Source organism: Kogia breviceps, chromosome 11 (assembly GCF_026419965.1).
Source record: "Kogia breviceps isolate mKogBre1 chromosome 11, mKogBre1 haplotype 1, whole genome shotgun sequence".
In the NCBI taxonomy this organism is placed as follows: domain Eukaryota; kingdom Metazoa; phylum Chordata; class Mammalia; order Artiodactyla; family Physeteridae; genus Kogia; species Kogia breviceps.
In genome coordinates this window covers 72,325,800-72,353,336 of record NC_081320.1, presented here as the reverse complement: position 1 = coordinate 72,353,336, position 27,537 = coordinate 72,325,800, and the positions used below count along the sequence as shown (strand labels likewise).

Below are 27,537 nucleotides of genomic sequence, written 5' to 3'. Positions count from 1 at the left end.
ATTTGGTGAATAAAACCAAACCAGTCAAAATCAGCAGGAAAGCAGCATTAAGGAAACTCTTTTCAAAATCATCTTCCCATTACAATTTTAAAATACCTACTTTAAAAATAATATCTGAGTAATTCAGGGTCCATAAAACCAAAACTTTAAATTACTTCTTTTCTCCAGTGTATGCTCCCTTTCCCAACTCCAATGGGAGATTTCCAGAATTTGACTTTATGAGTCATTTCTTTTACTGATTTGTTTGTCTGCCTGAGGTAGCCCAGTCTAGAAAGGAAAGTCAACAAGCACTCATCTTCACAACTGGATGGTTGGACTACTCAAGGTACTGAAGTGCTTGAAGTGCTCCTGGTTCACTAGTTCATATAGTAATAATACAGGTATCATTTGCATTGTTTTCTTTCATCTTTACTGCTTTGTTTGTGGTTTGGTACATTAAAGGTTTAATTATGAAATAAACTTGAATATGAAACGCAAACTTTATTTGATAACTACTAAAGCAAACTGTGTACTATTAATATCAATGACAATTAAGTTCTGACTTTTAGAACTCATCCTAAGGTATTTTTTTCTTAAAGCATAAGGGGTTTGGGGGGAACAAATTACCACTTTAACTGAGGGAGTACTGTAATTAAATTCTCCCAAATCAGGCAATTTATAGCCACAGACATGACCCTGGCTGGCTATGAGAATGAGCCTCTCAGATCTCTGACTCCAGGGGAAATACTTAACTATGGGCCCCAGCTGCTGCACTCTGAAATCCATCACTGTGCATGGAGGCCACACTTCTCACTGGCTGCTGCCAGTCAAAGAGCACCATAGGCATACTAAGGCAGCCCGAGTCCTGGGAGATGAGGAATTTTTGTGATAGGCATCTTTGGCTCAAGGACTTCTGAGGTCTCGGTGAACTTCCTTACAACTATGACACTTTCACCCAGACTTCCTTCCTTACCTCTCTCCTTCACTTGGAGTCAGACTGTACATCAGTCTGACAACTCTCCTTGCCTCTGTCCTCATTTTCTCTCACAAGCACTTCTCCTAATAAATTTCTTGCATGCTTAATCCCATCTTGGCATCTGCTTCTCCCTTGCAGCATTAGACTTTTTTTTCTATTTTGCCATTTCAAATGAATTATTTGTTTCCCTGTTTGCTAAAATAGGATACACCAAACATGACAATTCCAATGCCTTTAGACTGGTAAAGATCTCAACTAACTCCTTAGTAAGTATATTCTTGAGAGGACAAGATCAAACTACATACAATTCAACATATGTAACTGAGCACCTGCTATACATGAGAAATATGCTAAGCATTACAGGGAATACAAAGGTGAGTAGGATCCTATTGTGCTCTCAAATAGCTCCCAATATGGTGGAGGAGAGAAGCCACAGATACAAACTTTAAAGGGCAGATTATCAAGTACTAAAATTGAAGTATAAAGTACTAAAGAAATTAAGAGATTCATTCTACTTAGGGGATGGAATTGTAGTAGAAAGCCTTTGTAGAGGCGATGGTATTTGAAATGTACATTGAAAGACATCATCAGGGTCTTCAGGTTGTACCTGCCTGTAATTAATAAGGACAATCCAACAAAGATGCCTTCCATGCTTGCACGCTTGACTACCCACAATGTGTAAATTCCTCCTATCACAATTCTCTCACACCTTCTCATTCCCAGAGTACTGACGGTTTCCTAGTTCCCCTCCAAAGGTGTTCCTCTCCTAGTATTCCCCCTTTCATCACCATTACCACTTAGACTCCTATGCCAGAATCCTGGGAATCAGCTTTGACTCCTCTCACTACCCTGTCATTCAACTACCAATCTACCTCTAAATCTAAAACCAGTCCACTACTTCCCTGGTGGTGCAGTGGTTAAGAATCCGCCTGCCAGTGCAGGGGACACGGGTTCAAGCCCTGGTTGGGGAAGATCCCACAGTCTGCGGAGCAACTAAGGCCACAAACCACAACTATTGAGTCCGCATGCCACAACTACTGAAGCCCGCGCGCCTAGAGTCCTCGCTCCGCAACAAGAGAAGCCACCGCAATGAGAAGCCCGTGCACTGCAACAAAGAGTAGACCCCGCTCGCCACAACTAGAGAAAGCCCACGTGCAGCAACGAAAACCTAACACAGCCAAAAATAAATAAATTAAAATAAAATAAAATCTGTCCATTTTTCTTTATCCCCACAGCTACTGCCCTAGTCAAGACCACCATCATCCCTTCCACGAACTGCTGCAAAAGTCCCCTAACCTAACTTCCTGCCTACAGTTCTGCTGCCATTTAATCCAGGCTCCACAGAGCAGACAGTGATCCTTCAAAATTCATATCTAATTATCAGTATCCTGCTTAAAACCTTTCAGTGGTTCCTCACTGCTCACAAGATAAAATGGAACAATTTGGTTCACAAGACCTGGCCCCATGCTCCAGACTCCAGCTACCCAGAATTCCTAAGATGCTGAGCTCCTCTTGGACTCCAAAGACTCTTTGGACCACAAACCCTTGGAACACACTTCCTACTCATCCTCACCTGGCTAACTCCCACTTCCACTAAAATGTCACTTCCTTCACTCCCAAATACAAACATACAAGGATAGTCTCCTAGCTTCCTATTGCCATCCCAAGACCATTACTTCTCAGCCCTTTCCTTTATGGTCTATGCTGTCTTTTCATTAACTACCACCTTTAAAATTATTACTTTTTTATACAGCAGAATCCTTTTGTCAAATGCAATTCTACACAGAACCCCAATATGTAAAGGAATTAAGCTTCTCAGCCTAACTCAAGGAGTTTCAAAACCCTCTTCATTCAGCATCCTTCTCTCCCAAGACACTGCTTCCCGAAAACCTAAGGTGCAGGACAATTAGAACACCATTGTCTGTATTATACTGCCTACTCAAAGGAAGAAACACAGTACAGTGAAAAGAGTTGTCTTTGAAGCTAAACAGACTTAAGTTCAAATCTTGATTCTACCCATTAGTCACAAGATCTTGAGCAATTTGCCTGAGGATCCATTTCCTCATCTGTAAAACTCAGCTGTAAAAATCACCACCTTGAAAAGTCAATGGGTAGAACAGAGATAAGTATGTAAAGTACCAAGCACAGTGCCTAGAATACTGACACAAAGCAGGAAATCAATAAAATACTATCTGCTATGGCTTATCCAGGAAATGTAGGTTAACATTCAAAATCAATTAATGTGATTTACCATAATATTGACAGAATAAAGGAGAAAAACCTTATGATTATTTTAAGAGACACAGAAAAATCATCTGACAAACTTCAGTATCCATTTATGATTTTAGAAAACCCCCAAACTCTCAGAAAACTAAAAGTGGAAGGGGAAATCCTCAATCTGATAAAGAGCATCAATGAAAACTAACATCATCCTTAATGGTGAAATAAGACATGCTTTTCCCTTAAGAATGAGAACAAGGCAGGATGAGCACTCTCACTACTTTGATTCAACACTGTTATGGAAGTCATAGTCAGTAAAATAAGAAAAAGAAATAAAGAAATAAATATCAGACTCTATTTGCAGATGACATAATTATGCAGAAAGTTCTATAAAATCTACAAAACAACTATGAGCAAGGTCAAAGGATACAAGATCAATATACAAAAGTCAGCTACATGCTTTTGTTTTTTATTCAGATATATCATCTTTATTAAACAACTTTTTTGAGTTTCATAATGCCTTTCTTTTTCATGCATTTTCAGCATACTGAAGGACTCGATGCATATTTAAGGACTTCCAATTGATAACAATATAAAATTTCTGAAATTCCCTCTCTCTTTCCCCTTAAAAGTCTCTCTCCTTCATCTCTCATTTGGACTAAATTCTCTCTAGGCCTGGGCACATCTGTCACCCTGCAACTTCTCTTTATTGCTCTCCAAATTTTCACCTATCGTTTATATACTTGTAGCAAACAACTGGAAAATAAAATTTTAAAACAATTTACAATAGCATCAAAAAACAAAATATTTCAGATTAAACATAACCAAAGACATGTAAGACTTCTACACTTAAAGTGTTTCTGAGAGAAATTTAAAAGTCTAAATAAATGGAGACCTATACTACATTCATGAATACAAAGATTTGCTATTGTTAAGATGTCAATCCTCCCTAGTTATCTACAGATTCAATGCAATTACAATTAAAATCTCACCAAGAGTTTTTGGTAGAAATTGACAAAATGGTTCAAAATTTATATTGAAATGCAAAACCTAGAAACAATAAAATAATATTTTAAAAGAAGGACTTACACTACCTAACTTTAAGACTTACTATAAATCTACAGTAATCAACAGTGTGCTATTGGGGTAAAGATAAACAAAACATCAATGGAATAGAATGGAGAGTCTAAAAATATATATATATTTATTTTATATATATTACATATTTAAATATATTTACATTAATATATAATATATATTCATTTAATTTTCACAAAAACAACAGAATCCAACAGGGAAAGGAAAGTCTCTTTGACAAATAGTTCTGAAATAACTAGATACAAGCATTAAAAAAATGAATCTCAATTCTTACCTCGTATCATACACAATTAATTTGAAATGGACCACAGATTATGTAAAAGCTAAAACTACAAAGCTTTTAGAAAATAGCATTAGGACCATGTCTTCATGACTTGGTGGCAGGCAAGGGGTTCTGGGACAGGGCGCAATAACCTTAAAAGAATAAAAACCTGATAAATTTGACTCCATCAATATTAAAAACTTGGGTTCATCAAAAACACCATTAGGAAAATGAATAGACAAGCCACGGGCTAGAAGAAAATATTCATGAAACATATATCTGATAAAGGACAGTTAACCAGGATATACAAAGAACTCCCACAACTCAATACTGTAAAGAAAAACAGCTCAATTTTTTAAATGGGCAGATTTACACAGGCAATGCCCAAAAGAAGATATACAAATAACCTACAAGAACATGAAAGAGTGCTCAATATCTTTAGTCATCAGGATATAGCAAATTAAAACCACAATGAGATACCACTACACACCCACCACAACGACTAAAATTAAAGACTAATAACACTGAATACTGGCAAGGATGCAGAGCAACTGGAACTCTCATACATTGTTGGTGGGAACATAAAATGGTACAGCCACTTTGAGAAAAGGTCTGGGAGTTCCTTATAAAACTAGTGGACACTTACTCTATGAGCCATTTCTCCTGATATTTACCCTAGAGAAATGAAAACATTTCTACAACACAACCTGTATAAGAACATTCATGGCAGCTTTATTCATAATGGCCCCAAACTGGAAACGTCCCTGGTATACATCCACTTGATAAACTTTTGACATGTTCATATGATAGAAAAAAGGACTGAATTCTTCATAAACACAACCTCAAAAGCCTTTCCAAAAATATATACTGTATGATTCTATATATATGATATCCTAGAACAGGTAAGATTAACCTATGGTTGAAGAAGAGAAGATCAGAAGAGCAGTTGCTTCTGGAGGTTGGGGGCAGGAACTGACTGAGAAGGCATACGAGGGAAATTTCAGGAGTGATGGTAATGTTCAGTATCTTGGTAGAGGCTTAGGTTGTATTCATTTGCCAAAATTCATTAAATGGTACAATTAACATTTGTGTATTCCATTATATGTAAATTTTATCTGAAAAACAAAAAGAACCGCTAACAAATACTGAACTCTAAGTTAATGACATACATGCTGAAGTGCTTAGGGTAAAGTGTACCAATGTCCACAACTTACTTCGAAACCCATCAAAACGTAAGATGGATTGGTGGATGGATAGAGAGATGGATAGGCATGTGATAAAGCAAACAGTAAAATGTAAATTATAAAATCCAGGTGTAAATTGTAAAAATTCCTTACCTGCTCCCATTACCCTCCTCTTCTAACTCACTGAGATTTCTAATCCATGGAGCTCTCATTTACACCCATTATGTCTCTTATAGCTTAATTACCAAACATCTGAAATATCTCTAGTCTCTTCATCTCTACTGCAGCCACCTGCAACCAACTATCCTCCTCTACCCATTTACCTAAACTGATGAGTGCTGCCCGAGGAAAATCTCACAACCACTAGACCAATGAATGCTACTCCAAATTTATAACTTCCACACTCAGCACTGCTGAGCAATTCCTTTCTAATTCACTGGTTGGCTCCTTCTCCAGACTCCACAGCAGCAATTCCAAAACTGGATTATGCTTCTTAAACTCCTTACTCATTTCTCTTTGCTCACTCTATGTAAAGGATCTTGCCTTTCATTCCATCATGAACATAGTGGCTACTGAACATGAACTACCTGCTCCCCAACCTACAAACCCATTTTATCTCACCTCCTCCCACCTCAGAAGAAAGGATGTCATCACTCCTGCCGCCAGAGGTAGCAGATCATCATCAATATTGCTTAAAAAATGCAGACTCTGTAACCAAGTTATCCTTTCCAAACCTCAGTTTTCTCTCTTATAAAATAGAGACAATAATAGTATACTGTGAGAATTAGAGAACACATGCAAGGCACTTAAAATAGTACCGGCAAATAATTCAAGGCAAATCCCACTGCTGTGTTCCTGAGTTCATCTTGTTCAGTATCTTCACTAGCATTCTCTATCAGCTCCTTCCCCAAAGCCTCCTAACATAAACAAGTTTCCATCACCTTCAAATAAACAACAAGTGTCTTCCCCAACTTGAATCCCCTTCTTGTCACAGAAGTATCTCTTTTCCCTTCATTTCCAAGCTTCTAGGGGAAAAAAAAAAATCTGAAGAAACTCATCTGTTCTTGCTGTTCTTTTTCCATGCTCTTCCATCTTCTATTCTTACACTGAAACTGCTTGGACATAAGTGACCCCTAAGCTGTCAAATCTAACTAACACTTTCCAGGCGCCTTATTTGACTTTTCTATAGCCTGACACAGTTAATGACACTTTTCTTGAAACTCCTTCCATTCTCAGCTTCTCAGACACTAGGGTCCCATTCTTTTACCTGACTCTCCTTCTTAATCTCCTTTACTCATGCTTTTCCCTCTGCTCTTCCCCTACACCCTATTGTCCATTCTGTTTCCCCAGTTCTGATGCCAGCCTTATTTCATTCTTATCTCTAATCATTTTAAGTGGTTGGCCTCATCTACTTTTTTTTAACACCTTCTTAGAGGTACAATTAACATACAATAAATTGCACATATATGAGCTGTTTAATCCATTAAATTTTAATATATGTATACTCTCCTGAAACTACTGGTACAATCAAGACAAATGAACATAAAAACCTCCCCCCAAAATAACTACTGACTTGCTTTTTGTCACTGTGGATGCATTTTCTAGAAATTTATAGTATATACTGTGGTGTTTTTTGGAGGGGCAGGGGGTGGTTTCTTTGGCTTCTTTCATTCAGCTTAATTATTTTGAGATTCAGCAACATTGCCTTGTATATCAATAGTTCATTCCTTTTTACTAATGAGAAGTATTCCAATATATGGCTATATCACAATTTATTAATTCACCTGCTGATGGACATTTGGGTTGTTTCCAATATTTTGCTGAACAGAACTGCCATGAACATTCATGTGTAAGTCTTTCATAGGATATAAGCTTCGCCTATTCTCATGGCTCTACTCACACACCTGAAAGTCCCAAATCTGTTTCACCAGATACCAACAACCAGCTGTCCGTTTGACAAGTCCACCTGGATAACCCAAAATGACTTTTAAATCAATAAGTTCAAAACTCATCTTATAATGCCACTCTTTCCACCCCAGCAGGTTCTCCTCCTACATTCTCTATCCTGACTAAAGGCACTCAAACCAGAAACTTAAGAATCCTCCTACTCTTACCATTTCCCCCAATCACTCAGTGAGTTACTAGATCCTGTCAATTCTGCCTTTTAAACATCTCTCAAATAAAATCCATCTCCACACTTCCATCCTAATTCAAATGCATATCATCTCTTGACTGGACTATTAACCCTAGCCTTCTAACTTTTCTCCTTATCTTGGGTCTCATTATTCTCCAATCCATTTTCTATTCTATGGCCAAAGTGGATTTTCTAAAATTGAAATTTTATGTTACTCCCCACTTTAAAATTCCTCAATGCCATCTATCCCCTAAAGATAAAATTCATACTCCTCAGCTTAACATACTAAAGAATTCTCTATAAATCAGTTTCCTCTCCAAACTCATCTTCTGCCACTTCCCATCATGTTTGAACTTAGTCATTTCTGGATGATGTCAATTACCTTTTAATCCTTAGTGCTGAGAGCAATACTTGGTCTGCAGTAGGCACAATATGCTTATGCAATAGATAAGGTAGGACTTAGACTAACAGATATACTGAGACCTTCTGGAGATTTTCAGGAAAAGCAGTAGTCCAGTTTGGCTGAAGCATAAAGTATATGAAAGACTATGGTAAGCAATCCATCCAGAAAAGCAGGATGAAGCCAGACCACAGATCACCATCAAGTCTATTCCAAAGACTATACACTTCATTCTACACCCTCAAAAGACATCAACGGTTCTCAACAAGAGTGTAACACATTCAGAAGTGTCCTATAACTTCTGAAATTTGAAAAATAGATAAAGGAGAGGTGAGGGGCAGTGAACTCAGTAAAGACGCTACAGCAGTAGTCTGGGAAAGGGGACTCAAGAGCAGTGGGGGTAGGGGGGAATAGATTAAAAGAACATGTCAAGGGGAATGAAGCTACAGGCTCTGACTGGGTGTGGGCAGTAATAAGTTGTCAGAGATGACTCCAAAGTTTTGAACCAGTCAAATAAAATAATACAGCTAATAAATCAAGAATTTTTTTTTAATAGGTGAAAGGGAGGGAGCTGATCGTTTTGTTTGGGTTTTCCCTACCCATTCATTCAAATTTAAGTGCCAACCAGGTGTCAGGCACTATATACATGGAGGATAAAACGAGGGTAAAATATCATCCCTATTCCCAAAGACCATCCAATCTAGTTGGGGTGGGGAACTTAAACAGGAAAAGAAATAGGAACTTAAAATTAACTGTTAAGTGCTAGGCTAGGGTGCTAAAAGAATATTTAGATTGAAAGAAAGACTATCTAACTCAGGCCTGAGGATCTGAGAAAAGATCTGAGTTCTAGAGTCCAGAGGATGAGTGGTGTTAGGCCAGGCAAAAGGCCGTCCAGGTGAAGAAAACAGCATGTTCAAAGAGCCTCAGGTTAGATTACACAAGTTGATGCATCTGCAAACAGTACAATAAGTACAATAAGTCTAAAAGAAGATATGGCGATATCCACAGGAAATGTCTAACAAGCAGAGGAAAATTCAGGTTTTGAGCTACCAAATATATTTTCAACCTGTCTTTGGTGGCTTAAAATCATCTTTAGTGGATATTTTAAATAAGAATTGGGAGAATCTCACACATCAGTGAGATTGTGTACACTTCCACCTTCTCCCATCACTTCTACTGTCAAGCAAGGGTATCTCTGCTTAAAGTCAAAGCGGGTTTATATAAATAAGCAAAGAGGACTGGTGGGGACTGTGGAAAATCTGAGATAGATAGATGCCTTGTCTAAAGAGGGCAGCCATTTACTCAGCTCCAGCAGCTTACTGCCTTGCTTGAATGCTGGCCCAATGTGGAGGAATCTTCATATTCTCCAAGAAAAGCTCAAAATTCAGATTTTATGTAATATCTCCCATTTGAAAATACTGGCATCTGATTACATTAAAAATAAAACAACACTATGCCAGCCAAAAAAAATGCTTCTGTGGACAGATTTCAGCACGGGCCACCAGTGTGGCAGAGTTAGATCTGGTCTGCTAAATCCTACAATGCTCTTTTCACTACCTCATAGGACCCTCAACTGATAGGGTTTCATGGTGACTCCCATGGGATAGGAGCTGCTTGCTTCCAAGCAAAACAGCCCCAAACTGATAGTGCTTTATTAGTTCTTTTATATATTTTCAATAATTTTTGTCTCTTCCCCACCCCGGTCAGGATACCTGCTCTGGCATCACTGAGACTTCCTACTCCCCTTCTATTACAACCTAAGATATCAAGCTTGCAGGTAAAGCAAAAGTAAACAGTGAGAGCCTGACAGGATTTCTAATGAATAAAGCAGGTAAGGTATATGGCAAAGATTTGGTTTTCTTAGAAAACAATTATGACAGAGATATCTGTGACTAGTCAGACACCTGAGCAAAAAAGTCAGTAACTTATATTTGAAATATATGAGCAAATTCTGCTAACAAACCAAATAGGTTCCATTGTGAGCTACCAAGAGGGGGAGAGGGAGAACAGCGCAAAAGGGAAAGTAAAAGTTTCTGGCCTTTGAGAAATATCAGATACCTCTTAAAACACAGTTTTTTAAAGTACAAATGTTTAAAAGAAAAGGTACACTATAATCTCAACTCTCAGTGAGGAATAAAAATATTTTTTAATCAGATAACATGAAACATTCTTCGAGCAACAAGAAATGGGGATTTAGAAACACTATTAAAAGAGTAAAGCTATCCCTGTATTTATAAGAAGAGAAAAATAAAAAAAAATCTGATCGTTTTTAATATTCATTCAGAGATAAGTTGTTGATGTTTTAGTGTATTTATTAAGTCACAACGTTGCTTCAGAAGCTCTGAAAATGTAACATTTCCTAATTATACTAAAACGTGTAAAAGTACAGGTCACGGGGTATATAACTTTAGATAACAATGTGGCAAACTCGAAGAAACACAGAAATGTTAAAATTTCTAATCAACAAACGAATGACAGTACCAAGATTTTGGGGGGGGGGAGGGAGAGAGAGAGAGAGAGAGAGAGAGAGAGAGAGAGAGAGAGAGAGAGAGAGAGAGACGGGGAGGGAGAGAAAAAGAGAGAGAAAGAAAAAGAGAAAGAGAGAAAGGGAAGGGAAGGAAGGAAAGCAAGGAAGGAAGGCCAGTGGCATGTGCACCCGCCCCTGTGAATCGGAGGAGTCGGGGAATTCAGCAGAATGAAGAGTGATTACAGAGGGCGAGCAAAGCAGGCCCTGTTCCTGCTGGCAGGCGAGCTCTGCAATTACTTAGAGCAAGCATTATGACCAGAGCATTCTGGAGCCCACTTAGAAGAGCAGACTGGACACCTAAAACCGGAGGCTGACAGCAGCTCAGGGAGAGGACCGAGAAGGCGGAAAAGTGGCCTGCTTTGACCTCCACTGAAAACGGAGGCTCCTCCAACTCTCGTCTCTGAATCAGGGGCAGGGCAGTAAGGTCTCGGCGGTTGGATTCTTCGGACAAACTCTCCCAGGCTCCCTGCGGCCTTCCCACACACCACACCGGGTTAATGTCAACACGGAGAGCTAGCGAGTGTGAGGGGACCTCTCGGTGTGCGCCGTCCTTTCTGGGAGGCGGTGAGACCGGGAAGAAAGACGGCTCCGCGCGCGCCCCGCCTCCCAGTCCTTCCCCAGCGCCGGCCCGGCGCCCTCGCAGGGGCTGCAGCCGGCAAGCAGGGTCTCGCGCGCTCCTCACCTTTTTCAGCGCAGGCACCAGCAGCCCCCGCCACTTGGGCGCGTTCTCCTCGCTGAAAAACTCGTACGGCAACTGCTGCGCCTGCATGGTGCCCCCGGGGCGCCTCCGGGTTGGGAGAGGGGCGGCGGCGGCCGGGCCGGGGAGCCGCGAGAGGGCGAGCTCTTAGCGCGGAACAGGGCCGCAGTCCCACCGGACGGCCCGGCCCCTCGGGGCGCCGAGCGGCCGGGCTAGCCCCGGAGAGGGAGCTTGGGGGCGAAGCCCGCGCCCGGCCACCCACCCGACACGGGCACCAGCCGCGAAGAGCGAACGCAGCCCGGAGGCGGCGGCGGTGGCATCCCGCACCACCGCCCCGGGGCCGGGCCCCCACTCCTCCCCGGCCCGCTGGCGCCGCCCCGGGTTGCCCTCCGCCGCGGTCGCCGCCCGCCCGCCGGTGCTGCGCTCCCGGGCCCGGCCTGGCCCCGCGGCGGAGCCGGCGGCTGGGGGAGGGCGTGTGGACGGACGCTCCGGCCGCAGCACCCGCGCGGCAGGAACCCCGAAACGCGAGCGACCCGGGGCGGGGCGGAGCTGGGCGCGGGGTGTAGCGGGGGAGGGAAAAGGCCCGAGGTCGTTGTTGGGGAATCCGGCTGTCTGAGATGCCGCCGCGGCCGCCGCCGACGCCGGTGTAGCGCTAGAGCTTCCTACTAGCGAACTGAACCTGCCTGCTACTGAGCATGCGTCGCCGGGCAGGGCCGGTTCGCTCCGGGTTTTCCGGCTCCCCAGCCAAGGAGGAGGGAAGCGCGAGCAAGCGAGTGAGGGCGCCTCGCCGGGCTGTGGCTGCGACCCTGAGGGCTGCAGGGGGAGGAGCGACAGGGCCCCGAGCGGTCGAACCCCCGGCCGAGTGGGGCCTGCGGGGTGGGGTGCGAGCTACGGTGAAGCGGCCCCCATTGTGTGGTTGGGCCGAGAAGGATCCCACCCCTCGGAGTCCCTGGGCCTTTCGTTTCGGAAAGGGGTGTGTATCTGTGTACTTTGTTCCCGAGCGTGAAGATAAGGACTGCCCAGAGCGTGCAATGTATAGTAAACAGGCTGGACAAAAGATAGGTACCTTTCTCACGAAACCTACGGCATAACAGAAGTGATCGCAATGTCTCCAATCGGTCTTTCCACATCACCAAGAATAAAATGTGTACGTGTAATGTTGATTTTGTGTGTGTTTTTAAATGCAATATGTTCATCTTTGAAACCCGTTTCAAATATGAACTCCAATAACCACTTACCTCCAGTGGAAATTGACACCTCTCCTGCAGCTCCCAGATCCCAGGAACACTTTACTAAGTCCCCTCTCCGGGCATTTAGCTTAACGTGTTTTGTATCTCTACAAGGCTCTTTCAACTAGATAACAAACTCCTGGAAGGCAGATCTTTTTCACCAGGGTTAGGGGCTCTACACAGAATAGGCACTTAGTGAATGTTTGTGGAATGCTAAAGGAGCATTATCTGTAAATTGTTCCTCCATCCCAGGGATGCAGGTGTTTGCTTTTAACAGTAGCACTGGGTGGCTGGCGCCTCACGGTTTACCATTACCACTTTTTGAGCATAATCTCATTTAATCCTCGGAGCAATCCTATTGTTTTTGCATCACAGTTTAAAGAACCAGCCTGAGTTGAAATTGATACTGTACCCTGCTATTTCAGAGAACAATAACCAGAATCACATAGATGAGAAATGTTTAAGCAACGGTTCTTAATCTCCACGGGACCTCTTTGAGAATCTCATAAAAGTCTTGGTTCCTTTCCTTTAAAGAAGTACACATATGATTTACATTTAAAAATTCTCCACACTTTCAAAGTGTTCAGAATGACATTTTGAAAATCATCCATAAATCCTCTGGGTAAAAAGAGGTAAATTAACCATAGCTTAGAGAGGGGTTGGGGGTAGGAGAAGGGGTCTCAGAGAAAAACATGACAGCCTTTTTCAAATCTCTAATGATATGAAAAAATATATATGATGTGTGATAGGGTTTTGTGTGATTCTAAACGATTGAATTAAGATCAAGCCTCTGCCCCAAATTATTCCTGGGCTTCCTGCTGCTCTTAGAATACTTTTCAAACTTCCTACCATGACCCACAAAACATGCATCTGGCTACTGTTTACATTCTCAACTTTTTCTCACCATTCTCAACGTTGGCTCACCACATTCCAGTCACACTGGCCTTCTGTCTGTTTCTAGAAAACACCATCCTCTTTCCTGCCTTAAGGGCTTTGCTCTTCTCTCAGCCTGTAACTCATTCTGCTCCTGTTCACTTGGCTGGTTATAAACGTCACCGCCTCCAAGAGGCCTTCGGTGATCACGCTAAGTAGTTTCCACCTATACTTTTCTCCCATAAGCCTTGGCTTCTTTCTTCGCAAGCATAAATCACGGCCTTTAATTATTTTTCGTTGTTGGTCTCCCCCCCTGCCGCCCCCATCGTCTGTAATGTAAACTCCAAGATCAACAATCTACGTGTTCACTCTAGCTCATCATTGTATCCCCAGGAACTACAGCACTTGGCACATAGTAGGTTCTCAATAAAGACTGTTGAAGGTATGAAAGTTGAACGGTGGAAACTTTCAGGAAGACTACGTAATCAGAGTTGTCCTAAGAAACGGGTGATCTTCTAGTGTGTGCAAGTAGAAACCGTACGTTCGCTCACTCGGGACGACGGGGAGGGTTAAGAGGTGGGACTTGATGACCTCCAAGGTCCCCTTCAACTCCGAGTCTCTGATTTGACTGCAGAGGTAAACAAGCCCTAGAAACATGGATTAAAGCCCGGCTGGGCATGCTTAGTGGCCGGGGCAGGTTTTCACTAGTATGGACGTTTTGGCTGCAGACTGACAGCAAGCAAGCAGCTGGAGGGAAACTGCAGAGACGAGACTCAGTTCTTCGCAGCTGAGAGACCTAAGGGGAGTGGTGTTGGGTTCGGCGCCGCTAAGGTCAGGGAGCAATCAACCCCTCTACACCGTTCGCTTGTATCTCTTGGGCCAAATCAAAACCTATGCGCGTGCTGCGAGAAAAGACGACCGTGGCCGACTCAGTAACTTGCTAGTGGAGACGCGAAAGCGCCGTGAGCCCCTCAGCTGCAACTGTGGCCCCGCGGCGCAGGCGCAGAAGTTCCGTTCGCGCCCCACCTTCGACTCTAAAGAGCCAGGAGCCTGAGCGGACGTGACGCACGGGGGCGCGTCCAGGCAGGCTAGCCGAGGCCCGAAGGGGGAGCGTCCAGGCAGGCTAGCCGAGTTCTGAGCGCGTCGAGTCAGAACACGGGCAGCAGGAAAGGAGGCGGGGAGGACTTTTGAGCTGGCAGCGCGCCCCCTGCAGGTGGGAGTGCAGCACTCAGCGCTTTGCCTCGCGCCGCAACCGGACGCAGTCACAGGGTGCCCTGCCTGGGTGCAGCCGCAACGATCTTCCTGAAGCAAACTTCAGATGCAGTTACTCTCCCGTTCGAGTCTCCACTGTCATCCCAGAATAAAGTCCAAAGTCCTTAGCTTTGTATTCATGGCCTTGCACAATGTGGCCACTACTTATCTTTCCAGCTATATCTCTCACTCAAAATGAACTACTATTGCCTCCTATAAACCCATTATTTCTGTCTCTTGTTTCTTGCCTATTCTGTTCCATCTCCCTAGAATGCCTTTCATCATCTTCCTCCAATCCCACCACAGCTTCACCCCACCTCCCACATACACGCTCACCGTGAAACTCTTATCCATGCTGTCGCCACCAGCACATATACCGCCTTCTTGAAGTCTTTTTCAGCCCGCATTTAGGATTCCTCCCCTTAGAGTCCAATAGGCATAAGAAACAGCGGTTTCAGCCATCAATAAAGTTAAGATCTTCTCTTCCAGCAGCATATCCTCTCAATGCTTCCCTTCACCCTTTCTTCCCAACCCCCATTTTCAATTCCATTTCTCCAATTATGTCCCCGGAAAAATACACCAGAGAAAGCAGTGGCCGATTAAGCCACCGGATAGCCATCCTTTATCACCTTTAGTTAATACTTTGATCCTCCCTCCTCACCGCCCCCCCCCTCTCTCGCTCGGGCAAAGATGGTGGGGAGCAAGGTAGGTACAATTAGAAGACATGATCAAAAGCTCTCCAAGATAGATATTTAGGACTATTCCTGGCACTTTTTTTTTCAGGATCCCGGCAGAGTCCAGTTTTTGGCAAAAGTCTTTTTCCAGTTGATTCAAGTGGTAATGGCTCCTCAAACTGATTGCACGCCAATCCAATTCAACTTTCATTGAATTCCCAACAGTTTGTCATGGAACTTGATAAACTGGTTCTAAAATGTATATGGAATAGAAAAAAAAAGTTCTTCTGTTAAAGAGCAAGGTAGGGGAACTTGACTTACCAGATATGAAGACAGTACACAGCTACAGTAATTAAAACAACGTGGTATCAGAAAAGGAACAGACAAACATGCCAATGGAGCCATCTTATTGTGGTGGCTTCTCTTGTTGTGGAGGACCAAATACATAGAAACAATTCATGACACAGCAAGCATTGCAGATGAGTGAGGAAAGGGCATAGTGCTCAATAAATGAAATATGCACAGTTGATAAATACATATAGAAAAGTGAAATTACATCCCTAACTCACACCCGACACAAAACAACCGCATGTGGATAAAAGACTTAAATGTAAAAAACAAAATTATAAAATTGTGAAAGGAAAATAAAGAATATCTTTATGAGCTCAAAGTAGGAAAAGATTTCTCAAACAATACACAAAAAAACACAAACCATAAAGGGAAAGATTGATAAATTTGATTTTATTAAAACTAAGAACCTCTGTAAATCAAAATAAGGCATACAAAAAGTGAAAGCACAAGCCATTAAGTAGGAGAAAGTAGTTGCAACTCAACCGAAAAAGAATTAGTATCCAGGACAGGTGGTTTACTTTATTTTTTAAATAAATAAATAAATGATTGATTGATTGATTGATTTTTGGCTGCATTGGGTCTTCGTTGCTGCACACAGGCTTTCTCTAGTTGCAGCGAGCGGGGGCTACTCTTTGTTCCTGTGCACGGGCTTCTCATTGCAGTGGCTTCTCTTGTTGTGGAGCACAGGCTCTAGGCACACGGGCTTCAGTAGTTGTGGCATGCAGGCTCAGTAGTTGTGTCTCATGGGCTCTAGAGCACAGGCTCAGTAGTTGTGGCGCTCGGGCTTAGTTGCTCCACGGTATGTGGGGTGGGATCTTCCTGGACCAGCGCTACGAACCTATGTCCCCTGCGTTGGCAGGCGGATTCTTAACCACTGTGCCACCAAGGAAGTCCCCAGGTGGTTTACTTTAAAGGAGATAATGATGGTTAGATGTTCACCTCACTAGTAATCAGGGAAAAGCAAGTTAAAACCACAATGAGATATGATTTCATGCCCATTGAATTAGCAAAAACTTATAAGTTGAACAATGCTAAGCTTTGGCAAGGATGTAAAGCTATTAAAATTCTCATCCACTGCCATGGGAAAATAAATGATTAAAACCACTTTAGATAACTATTTCTTTTCTTGAAACATGAATATGGGCATGTTCTGTACAAACTGACATAGATTTATTCCCATAGCATATATATCCCAAAGAAAATTCCTCACTGCATTGTTTGTTATAGCATAAACAGTAGAATGGGTAAATAAATTGTGGAATACTATAGAGCAGCAAAAATTAATGAACCACAGTTTATGTTTATGAACCCCCCAAAATTCATATGTTGAATCCCAATCTCCAATGTGAAGGTATGTGGAAATTGGGTTTTGGGGAAGTGGTAAGGAAATGCAGGTGGAGCCCTCACGAATGAGATTAGTACCAATATAAAAGAGACTGCAGAGAGAGCCCTCTCCCCTTCCACCATGTAAGGACAAGAGAGAAGACTGTTATCTATGAACCAGGAAGTAGGCTTTCACCAGACACTGAATCTGAAGGTGTCTTGATCGTGGCCTTCCCAGCCTCAAAAACTGTGAGAGGGCTTCCCTTCCCTGGTGGCGCAGTGGTTGAGAATCCGTCTGCCAATGCAGGGGACACGGGTTCGTGCCCCGGTCCGGGAAGATCCCACATGCCGCGGAGCGGCTGGGCCCGTGAGCCACGGCCGCTGAGCCTGCGCGTCCGGAGCCTGTGCTCCGCAACGGGAGAGGCCACAACAGTGAGAGGCCCGCATACCGCAAAAGGAAAAAAAATAACTGTGAGATATAAATTTCTATTGTTTATAAGGTACTCAGTCTATGGTATTTTGTTATAACAGCCCAAAAGACCTAAGACACACATCAACATAGGTAAATCCTTTAAAAATAACACTGATAATATATAAATGTGCCTGTGAACCTCCAAAGGAAAAAAGAGAAAACAAACAAAAAAACCACTACACAAGACACATAGGAAACTACACACTATATGACTCACTATATAAGGTGCAAAAAAAAAAAAAAAAAGTAGAACTGAGTTGTATGTTATTTATTGTGATACCCAACCTCTAAGATGGCCCTATGAGCCTTACTGCCTGGTATTCCTTCCCCAGTATAGGTAACAGTCCCATGTTGAATAGATAATTCTAGGCAATAGTCACCTGCAAAAATAGGATTTTGCAGAAATTATGTATGTGGCTTCTGAGGCTAAGTCTTAAAAGACGTGGTCACTTTACTGTCTCTCTCTCTCATCTCTCCTTCTGGGAGAAATCACTGCCATTTTCTGAGGACACCCAAGCAACCCTCTAGGGGAAGCCCTCACTGACAGTCTTGGAAATAGATCCCTCAGCCTCAGTAAAGGCTTCAGATAATTGAAATCTGGTGAATATTTTGACTGCAACTTTTTTAGGGATTCTGAGCCAGAAGCACTCAGATGATCCATTTCAAAATCTTTAACTCTCAGAAACTATGAGATAATAAATGTGTGTTGTTTTAAGCCACTAAGTTGTGGAGTAATGGGTTATGCAACATTAGAAAACTAATATTTTTATGGATACATACATAAGCGGTCAAATTATAACAAAACATTAAAATAATACTGAATTCATAATGGTGGTTGTGAACGTTGTATGCATATGGAGAGATCTTTAAGATATACAGCAAATTGTAGGGAAAAAATAGTGTAGAAAGTGTTTGCAACTGGGGAGGTTTTATACAAGGTTCTAATGAGATACTGGTAATGGTCTATTTCTAACCTGAGTAGTAGGTACACAACTGTTCATCTTATTATTTTAAAATTTAAACACATACACTCTTTGTTGTATGCATAATATGTTACAAACACACAGTACCCACAGAGGAGGGGGGTGATGGCTACAATGGGCCAATAGAGAGAAGGCACAGTGGTTTCATAGCCAATTCTGAACTGACTGTGACAATCTCAGTAATGCACTTAAGAAATAAAATCTACCTGCTCTTAATTATAGATCAGAGTTGGAAGAGGCTAGAAGTAGACACAAGTAGGCAGTAGTTTAAAGACAAATCACATGAAGCATCTGTATTGACTGCCAGTTTCTCTTTTCTCCTCCTCTCCGCAGCAGCAAAAGGCTAACATCTCCAAAGCTTCTCGGTCTCAGATACTAAGGGTTGGAAAGGCAACTGAAGAGTGAGAATAAGGGCTACATTTTGGTTTGAACTCAGGTCAACCAACTCAAGTCCTTTATTGCTCTCTGTTGCCTTAAGCAAGTTACTTAATACCTATTAAAACAACTTGTATAATGTGAGTCCAGAGGGAAGTAACCTCATCAGGTGAGCACCCACTGTATAAGGAGTTCAATATCTGAATATGAGTAACCATGGTATGTAATTCAAAGATATTCAAAGGTTAATTTAAAAACATAACTTGGCATTTAAAAATTCAAATAAGTAATACATCCACGTGATTCATGAAGTGTCTTTTTCACCCTGCCCATCAGCTATAGTGCTTCTCTCCAATTCCCTAGCAGGTAACCATTTTTTGTTAGTTTCTTAGATATTCCTACAGAGTTTGTTGCTGCAACACAAGCAGACACAAATATAATATTTTAACAGAAAAGTTTCAAAACAGGACAGAGGGACTTCCCTGGAGGCACAGTGGTTAGAAATCCACCTGCCAATGCAGGGGACATGGGTTTGAGCCCTGGTCCGGGAAGATCCCACATGACACGGAGCAACTAAACCCGTGCGCCACAACTACTGAGCCTGCATGCCACAACTACTGAAGCCCACACACCTAGAGCCCGTGCTCCACAATGAGAAGCCACCACAAGGAGAAGTCCGTGCACTGCACCGAACAGTAGCCCCCACTTGCCACAACTAGAGAAAGCCCGCGCGCAGCAATGAAGACCCAACACAGCCAAAAATAAATAAATAAATTTATTTTTTAAAAAAATAGGGCAAAGTTTCCCATATAACTTTCATGCAGACTTACCAATTTTTAACATTTTACCCCATTTGCTATATCATTTCCTCTCTGTCTCTGTCTCTATCTCTGTCCTTGTCTCTTCATGCATACATACATACATATGCACATACATATGTACACACGCACATACATATATACACACATACATAAGTGCGTGTGTCTAATATTTCTTCAGAATCACTTGAGACCAATTTGCACACATCATTCCCCTCTGCCCCAAACATTTCAGTGAGTCAGTGTGCATTTCCTAAGAACAAGGACTTATATTTACCTAACTGTAATAAAATTATTAAATTCAGAAAGCTAACATGGATACAATACTATCATCCGATCTACAGACCTTATTGAAATTTCACCAATTGTCCCTACAATGTTCTTTACAGAGATTGCTTTTCCTGATCTAGGATCCAGTGCAGGATCATATATTGCATTTAGTTTTTGTGTCTCTTTAGTTTCCTCTAAACTGGAACAGTTCCTCAGTCTTTCTTCTCTTTCATGGTATTGCCATTTCTTAAGATGACAGTCCATTTTGTCTTATAACGTCCCTCAATTTGGGTTTGTCTGAAATTCTCCAATGATAAGATTCAGCTTTTTGTATTCTGGATACGAATAGCAAATGTGTGGTATCCTGAGTGTATCACATCAGGGGGGACATGATGACAGTTCATTCCATCAGTAGTGATGCTAATGTTGATTACTTGGTCAAGGTGGAGTCAAGCAAGTTTCTCCAATATAAAGTTATTTTCACTCTTCGTAATAGTACTAACTTGTACAAACATAAGTTAATTTTAAAAACAGCTTTATTGAGATATAATTCACATACTATACAATTCACAATTGAAAGCATTCAGATCGATGCTTTTTTTTAGTATATAAACAAATTTATTCAGCCATTACCACAATCAATTCTGGAGTATTTTTATCACCTCAAGAGAAACTTCATATCCACTAGCGGTCACTCCCCATTTCTCTCCAGACTCCCACAGCTCCAGGCAACCAATAATCTACTTTCAGCCTCCATAGATTTGCCCATTCCATAGAGTTCAAACAAATGTAATCATACAAAATGTGGTCTTTTGTGATTGGCTTCTTTTACTTAGCCTAAGATCAAGGTTCCTTCATGTTACAGCATATATCAGTATTTCATTTGTTTTTATTATTGAATAACATTCCATGGTATGGCTAAACCACATTTTATTTATCCATTCATCAGTTGATGAACATTTGGGTTATTTCCACTTTTTGGCTATACTTTTTGGTTATACTATACTTTTTGGTTATAATGTTATTAAAAACATTCGTGTACAAGTTTTTGTACAAACATATGTTTTCATTTCTCCTGGGTTTGTATCTAGGAGTAGAATTGCTAGGGCATATGGTAACCCTATGTTTAATCTTTTGAAGAACTGCCAGACTGTTTTTCAAAGTGGTTACATCATTTTACATTTCAACCAGTAATGTATGAAGATTACAATTTCTCCATATCCTCACCGGCACCTTGTTATTGTATATCTTTTTTACTATAAGCATCCTAGTGGATATGAAGTGGTATGCCATTTTTCTTTTGATTTCCATTTCCCTGATGGCTAATGATGTTGAGTATCTTTTCATGTACTTATTCACCTTTCGTATACCTTCTCTGGAGAGATGTCTATTCAGAGCCTCTGCTTATTCTTTAATTGGGTTATTTGTCTTTTTTTTATTGAGTTGTGTTCTCTATATATTCTGGATACAAGTCTCTTATCAGATACATGATTTGCAAATATTTTCTCCCATTCTATGGTTTGTCTTTTTACTTTATTGATGTGTCCTTTGAAGAACAAAAGGTTTTAATTTGATTAAGTCTAATTTATCTATTTTTGTTGTTGCTGCTTGTGATTTTTGGTGAAATATCTAAAAAGGCTTTGCCTAACCCAAGGTCGTGAAGATTTATCCCTATAATTTCTCCTGAGTCTTATAGCTTCAGCTCTTAGATTTAGGTTTATGATCCATTTTGAGTTAATTTTTGTGTATGGTGTGATGAAGGGGTTCAGTTTCATTCTTTTGCAGATGGATATCTGGTTTCTCCACCACCATTCGCTGAAAAGACTATTCTTTTCCCATTGAACTGTTTTGATGGCATTACTGAAAATTAATTGACATAAATGTCAAGGTTTATTTTTGGACTCTGAATTCTCTACCATCAATCTATTTATCTAAGCTTATGCCAGTGCTACACTGTCTTGATTACTATACTTTGTAGTAAGTTTTGAAATATGGAAGTGTGAGTCCTTCAACTTTATTCTTTTTCAAGATTGTTTTGGCTATTCTGGGTCCCTTGTAATTCTATATGAATTTTATGATCAGCTTGTCAATTTCTGAAAAAATGAGAGCTTGGATACTGATAGAGATTGCATTGAATCTATAGATCAATTTGGCAAGTATTGCCATCTTACTATTGAGAGACTTCCCTGGTGGTCTAGTGGGTAAGACTCCATGCTCCCAATGCAGGGGGCCCGGATTTGATCCCTGGTCGGGGAACTAGATTCCACATGCATGCCACAACTAAGAGTCCTCATGCCTCAACTAAGACCTGATGCTGCCATGAAGATCCTGTGTGCTACAACTAAGACCTGGTGCAGCCTAAATAAATAAATAATTAATTTTAAAAATATATTGACTCTCCTGATTCATGAACATGGGCTGTCTTTCCATTCGTACAATTTTTAATTTCTTTTAGTAATGTTTTGCAGTTTTTGCAGTACAAGTTTTGTACTTCTTTTGTTAAATTTATTCCTAAATATTTTATTCTCTGTGATCCTATTGTAAATGGTTGTTTTCTTATATTATTGTCATATTGTTTATTAGTAGTATATAGAAATACAACTGATTTTTAAAAATTTATCTTATATCTTGCAACATTGCTAAACTCATTTATTATGTCTAAAAATATATACTCTTACATTCTCATTTTATTAACAAATCGTAGCAAACACTTTTTTGCACCTTTTTTCTACACTTAATGATTTATCTTAAAAATTTCTCCAAATCCATATATGAGAACACTCTAATGTTTTTATAGTATATAATTCTATTAAATGGATATACAATAATTTATTTTATTAATTTTCCTCTGAGGGACATCTGGGTTTTTCCCCTAACCTTTGATTATAAACAGTGGTGGAATAAGTAAAATTATTTGGCTTGTATTCAAGTATATCTGAGGATAAATTCCCTGAAGAAGGACTGCTGGGCCAATGGGAAAGTATTTTGCAATTTTGATAAATATTGACAAACTAGAGGGCTAATTATTTAATGTTCTTAATGTCTTTAGGGGTGCTCATTAGGAGTGGTATAGTAATAATAAGACAAAGGAGAAAATTTTAGTTAGTTATCTAATAGTAACTATTCCTATTATATTAGTATCTATAAGGACTATGAAATAATGTTTTGAGTTTCTCTGAAGTCATACCTCATGCCTTGATGTGGTAGTGCTTTATGAACTATATAAGACAAGTGATTTTTTAAATACTATCGTCTTATTCCATGTTCATTTTGTAAAGCATGTAGCTTAATTACAACAGATAAATTTATTGCACAAATAAATCTGCTGTCAATTCTTTGTATATCAAGGTTGTTACCCCATTGAGAGCTTAATGATCTGCCATACTAGTGGAGTTCCCTAGATTTTATTAAACACACATGACCTACAAAAGCCCTGTTTTCTTCCAAGAATGTATATAAAGCAAATGTTAGAACAAATCAGGTCAATTGGTCAGTTGGCATTTCTTGAAAACTGATGTTGTTTATAGGTTTTACATCCATATCATTTTTAAAAATAAAAAATTGTAAGGATGCAGCACATAATTTGTTTTGTATGTAACACTGAAGCTAACTTGTTGTAGCAGACATGGAGATGTTGTGTAGCTCAGATGCCCCTTCAAGAAAGAAATCCTTTGGACTTCCCTGGTGGTCCAGTGGTTAAAGTTCCGTGCTTCCACTCCAGGGGGTGCAGGTTCAACCTCTGGTCAGGGAACTAAGATCTCACATGCCCCATGGTGTGGCAAAAAAAAAAAAAAAAAAAAAAGGAAAGGACTCCTTGCCCATCTTTAAGGACTGTGCAGTTAGCTGACAGCATCTAGCAGTTAACTCCTTCAAGTCTCCTTCAGCTTTGAGGCCAAGGTCTTACTCTGCTTGAGGCGGCCCCAATCAATGACTCAGCAAGATAGTGGAACAAGAGACTGGCAATTTCCACCCAATGCAGAACTCCTCTAATAGGCAATCTTTGCTCTGGAGCCCCATTGCAATGGCTGAGTTGTTGGCAGATTTGTATTGTGGTCTGATGGCATCTCTGCCCACTCCAGCTTCCTTCTTTTTCCTTTCACAGATGTTACTTCTCAATAAGCCTCCTGCACTCTTAACATCATCTCAGTTTCTGCTTCCCAGCAGACCCAACTGATACATCTGTATATGAAATTGTTTTGCAGGACATCAACTGATATTTTAAATCATGATGCATCCATATAAGCTGTTGAAATTCATTGATTTTAGAAATACATTGATAATTTTCAAAACTGATTTCTTTCTCATATGTACAGAAATTAATATAGCTCTGAATCTCTAAGAGCTTGCAGTTTACCCTAATTTTGATTATGTTCCTTAAACAGAGTTTATGAAAAATATAGCTAAAGTTTCCAAACTTCCTCAGATCTATCCTTCTTCTTTGACTGCTTCTGAGAGAGAAGAAATAGCGAGAAAAATCTCTTCATTTTTTTGGCCAATAAACTACGAGCAACTCTGAAAAAAGAAAGAGAGAGAAAAAGAACACAAAAACAAAATAACATATCCCATCATCCTTTGTGCAATGGTTGATTTCCCTAAATCTTTGAAAATTACTTATACATGCATGGCTTATGAAGCGAATGCCAGGATCACAGTTTCATAAGGATTATATTAAAACTTTCTCTCCCTGAGGCAGAAGCACTGCTACTTCAGAATTGTTTTCCTCTTAACCTCCCTTGTTTAAACATGAAAAAGTTAGCCTTGATTTACGGTGTGTATACTTTTTGTTTTCTTAACTCGAACGTAGAAGTTAAAACAAAGCAATAAAACCTAGGGATAAGAAACAACAATAACAACTAAAGAATTGAATTTTAATTTGCTCAGCTGATCATGGAAAAATAGGTTTTCTTATGACTGAGACTTCAGGGGAAACAGTCCTCATGAAGTATTTTGTTATAATATTCCTTTTAGTTGATTATTAATTTTAGTTAGGAGAATGTGGAACATATTCTGAAGGTGAAACAGAGAAAAAAGGACCAAAATGGAACCCATGTACCCAATGGGTCTAGCACATTTCTTGTACGTCTATTCCTTGTTCTTGTTAACTTTTATTGTCATTTGGAATGGGATTTTAAAATTACACTTCTAGTTGATTATTGTTGAGTTAAAGAAAAAGCTTTTTAAAAAAATATAGTTGACTTCAATCTGGCTACCTTATTTAACTCTTTCATTAGTTCCAATACTTTTCTTTTTAACTCAGTGTCTTTGATTCTGTTTACAATCATTTTATATGCAAATCATGATGATTTTGCCTCCAGGCTCTTCATAAAGGTGGGAGGAACAGGACCCAGGCAACTCCTGGACCCCATAACCACTTTGCTTTGACCAAAATTGGGAATGCTTCCACCACCAATGTTGAAAGCCACTGAATCAAGAAGTCATCTGCCAAATTAATAAGCTGCTGCTATAGCAGCTGGCTCCAGAACCTTGCCACCTCTACTGCAGTCAACATCAACAAAGCAGATGCTCTGCACACTGCCTTTCTCCACAGAGGACTCAGTTCCAAATCAAAGCCTCACATGAGTGCTTCTGTTTAATGGGACCCAAATCACATCTTGAGCCCTCACCACAAGAGAGCCTGGGAAACAGAGTTGTTTATCTTCCATCTGTGCATTCATTCTAGAGCATACCAGTATGCAATGTCTGCCACAGTATTCTTTAGCATAGCCAGAAAGTCCCCTTCTATTTCTTTTTTTAAAATTGTGATAAAATACACATACATAAAGTTTACCATTTTTAAGTATACAGTTCAGTAGTGTTAAGTATCTTCACATTATTGTGAAATCAATCTCCACAACTCTTCTCATCTTGCAAAACAGAAACTCTGTACCCATTAAATAACTGCTCCCCATTTCCCCTTTCCCTCAGCCCCTGGCAACCATCATTCTACTTTCTGTTTCTATGCGGTTGACTTCTCTAGTTATGTTATATAAGTAGAATCATACAGTATTTGTCTTTTTGTGACTGGCTTATTTCACGTAGCATAATGAATTCAAGGTTCATCCGTATGGTAGTGTGTGTCAGAATTCCCTTCCTTTTTAAAGCTGAATAGTATTCCTTTGTATGTATATACCGCATTTTGTTTATTCATCTGTCAGTGGACACTCGGCTTCCTTCTAACTGTTGGCTATCATGAATAATGCTACTATGAACATGGGTGTGGAAATATCTTTTTGAGATCCTTCTTTCAATTATTTTGGATATAGAACCACACTTCTATTTCCTTTGAGAAGAGCTTTAAAAAGGCAAGGGATACTGGATTTGAGAAAACAATTTTTTAATATCTGTAGCAGATTATGTTTATTAAGATGTCACAACATTATCTCCCATTCCACAGGCTTGACACTTTTTCCATTGAGTTGTGGGGTTTATATCATCTCTCCTTGAACCTGGAAAGATCTTTGTGATTGCCTGGACAAGTAGAGTATGGCAGAAGTGATACTATGTTACTTTTGAAACTGGATCATAAAAATTCCATGCTTCTATATTCTTCTCTTGGGATGCTCACTTTTGGAACCCATCAGCCATGCTATGAGAAAGCTCAGATTAGCCCATGGAGAACGTACCCAGAGAGGCATGTATAAATTTTCCACCTGACAGCCCAGCTGAAGTCCCAGCCAATAGCCAGCATCAAGTGCCAAACAAGTAAGGACACCTCCAGATGATTCTGTCCCTCAGTCATCAAGTCATCTCAGGCTTTGAGGCTTCCCAGTCAGGCTCTGGACATTGTGGAGCAGAGATAAATGGTCCCTGCTGTGCTCTGTCCTGATTACTGACCCTCAGAATCCATGAGTGTAACAAAGTGGTTTCATGCTACAAAGTTTGGGGTGGTTTGTTACACAGCAATAGATAACTGATACCATATCTAATGATGTGGTCATTTGGTTATTTTTCTTTCATTTGTTGATGTAATATTTAAGTACTCATATATTCCTAGAATAAACTGTTCTTGCTCATGTTGTATTTATTATTCTGTTAATAAACTTCTGGATTTAGTTTGCTAATGTGAGGGAGATTTTTAAAAATTATTATTTTAAAATAAAATTGGCCTTCTAAGGGTAAAGGCAACATAATTTATACCAGAAGTGGAATAAATATCCATACTGCTCCATTGCATTTTCAGGGGTCTCCTACTGTCTTTTCTTCTTTCCTATTTAGCTTAAATTCCATGATTACCACTATGATTACTCCCTTGAAAATACTCTGCATTGCCTTGCCTCTCTCCTTTTACCATACTTGCCTTGCAAAAAGTCTGGCTTCAGATAACCCCAAACATCCACGAGTTTGTGTGTGCACATGTGCACTTGAGCTGTGCTACAGAACCATATAGCAGGCATCACCTTAATTTCAGGATCACAAGCCTCCAAAGGGCACTCACTGTCAC

General features: G+C 40.4%; 2 protein-coding genes across 7 annotated transcripts in view; both read right to left on the bottom strand.

Moving 5' to 3' along the window:
* SOS1 (SOS Ras/Rac guanine nucleotide exchange factor 1) overlaps nucleotides 1–11,898 on the bottom strand; it is a 156,226-nt gene extending 144,328 nt beyond the window's left edge. For 3 of the 6 annotated variants that reach the window (XM_059078807.2, XM_067007725.1, XM_059078809.2), the window contains exon 1: nucleotides 11,463–11,896. In XM_059078807.2, the coding sequence (XP_058934790.1) occupies nucleotides 11,463–11,549 (87 nt within the window). In that variant the 5' untranslated portion in view covers nucleotides 11,550–11,896. Of the gene's footprint in view, nucleotides 1–11,462 lie in introns of all 6 variants that reach the window. The other 3 variants (XM_067007727.1, XM_067007728.1, XM_067007726.1) reach the window with 2 other exon arrangements.
* A 3,778-nt stretch (nucleotides 11,899–15,676) lies between these two features.
* Nucleotides 15,677–27,537, bottom strand: part of CDKL4 (cyclin dependent kinase like 4) — a 102,064-nt gene continuing 90,203 nt past the window's right edge. Inside the window, exon 10 of the mRNA XM_067006919.1 lies at nucleotides 15,677–15,756. Within this exon, the coding sequence (XP_066863020.1) occupies nucleotides 15,712–15,756 (45 nt within the window). The 3' untranslated portion in view covers nucleotides 15,677–15,711. The remainder of the gene's footprint in view (nucleotides 15,757–27,537) is intronic.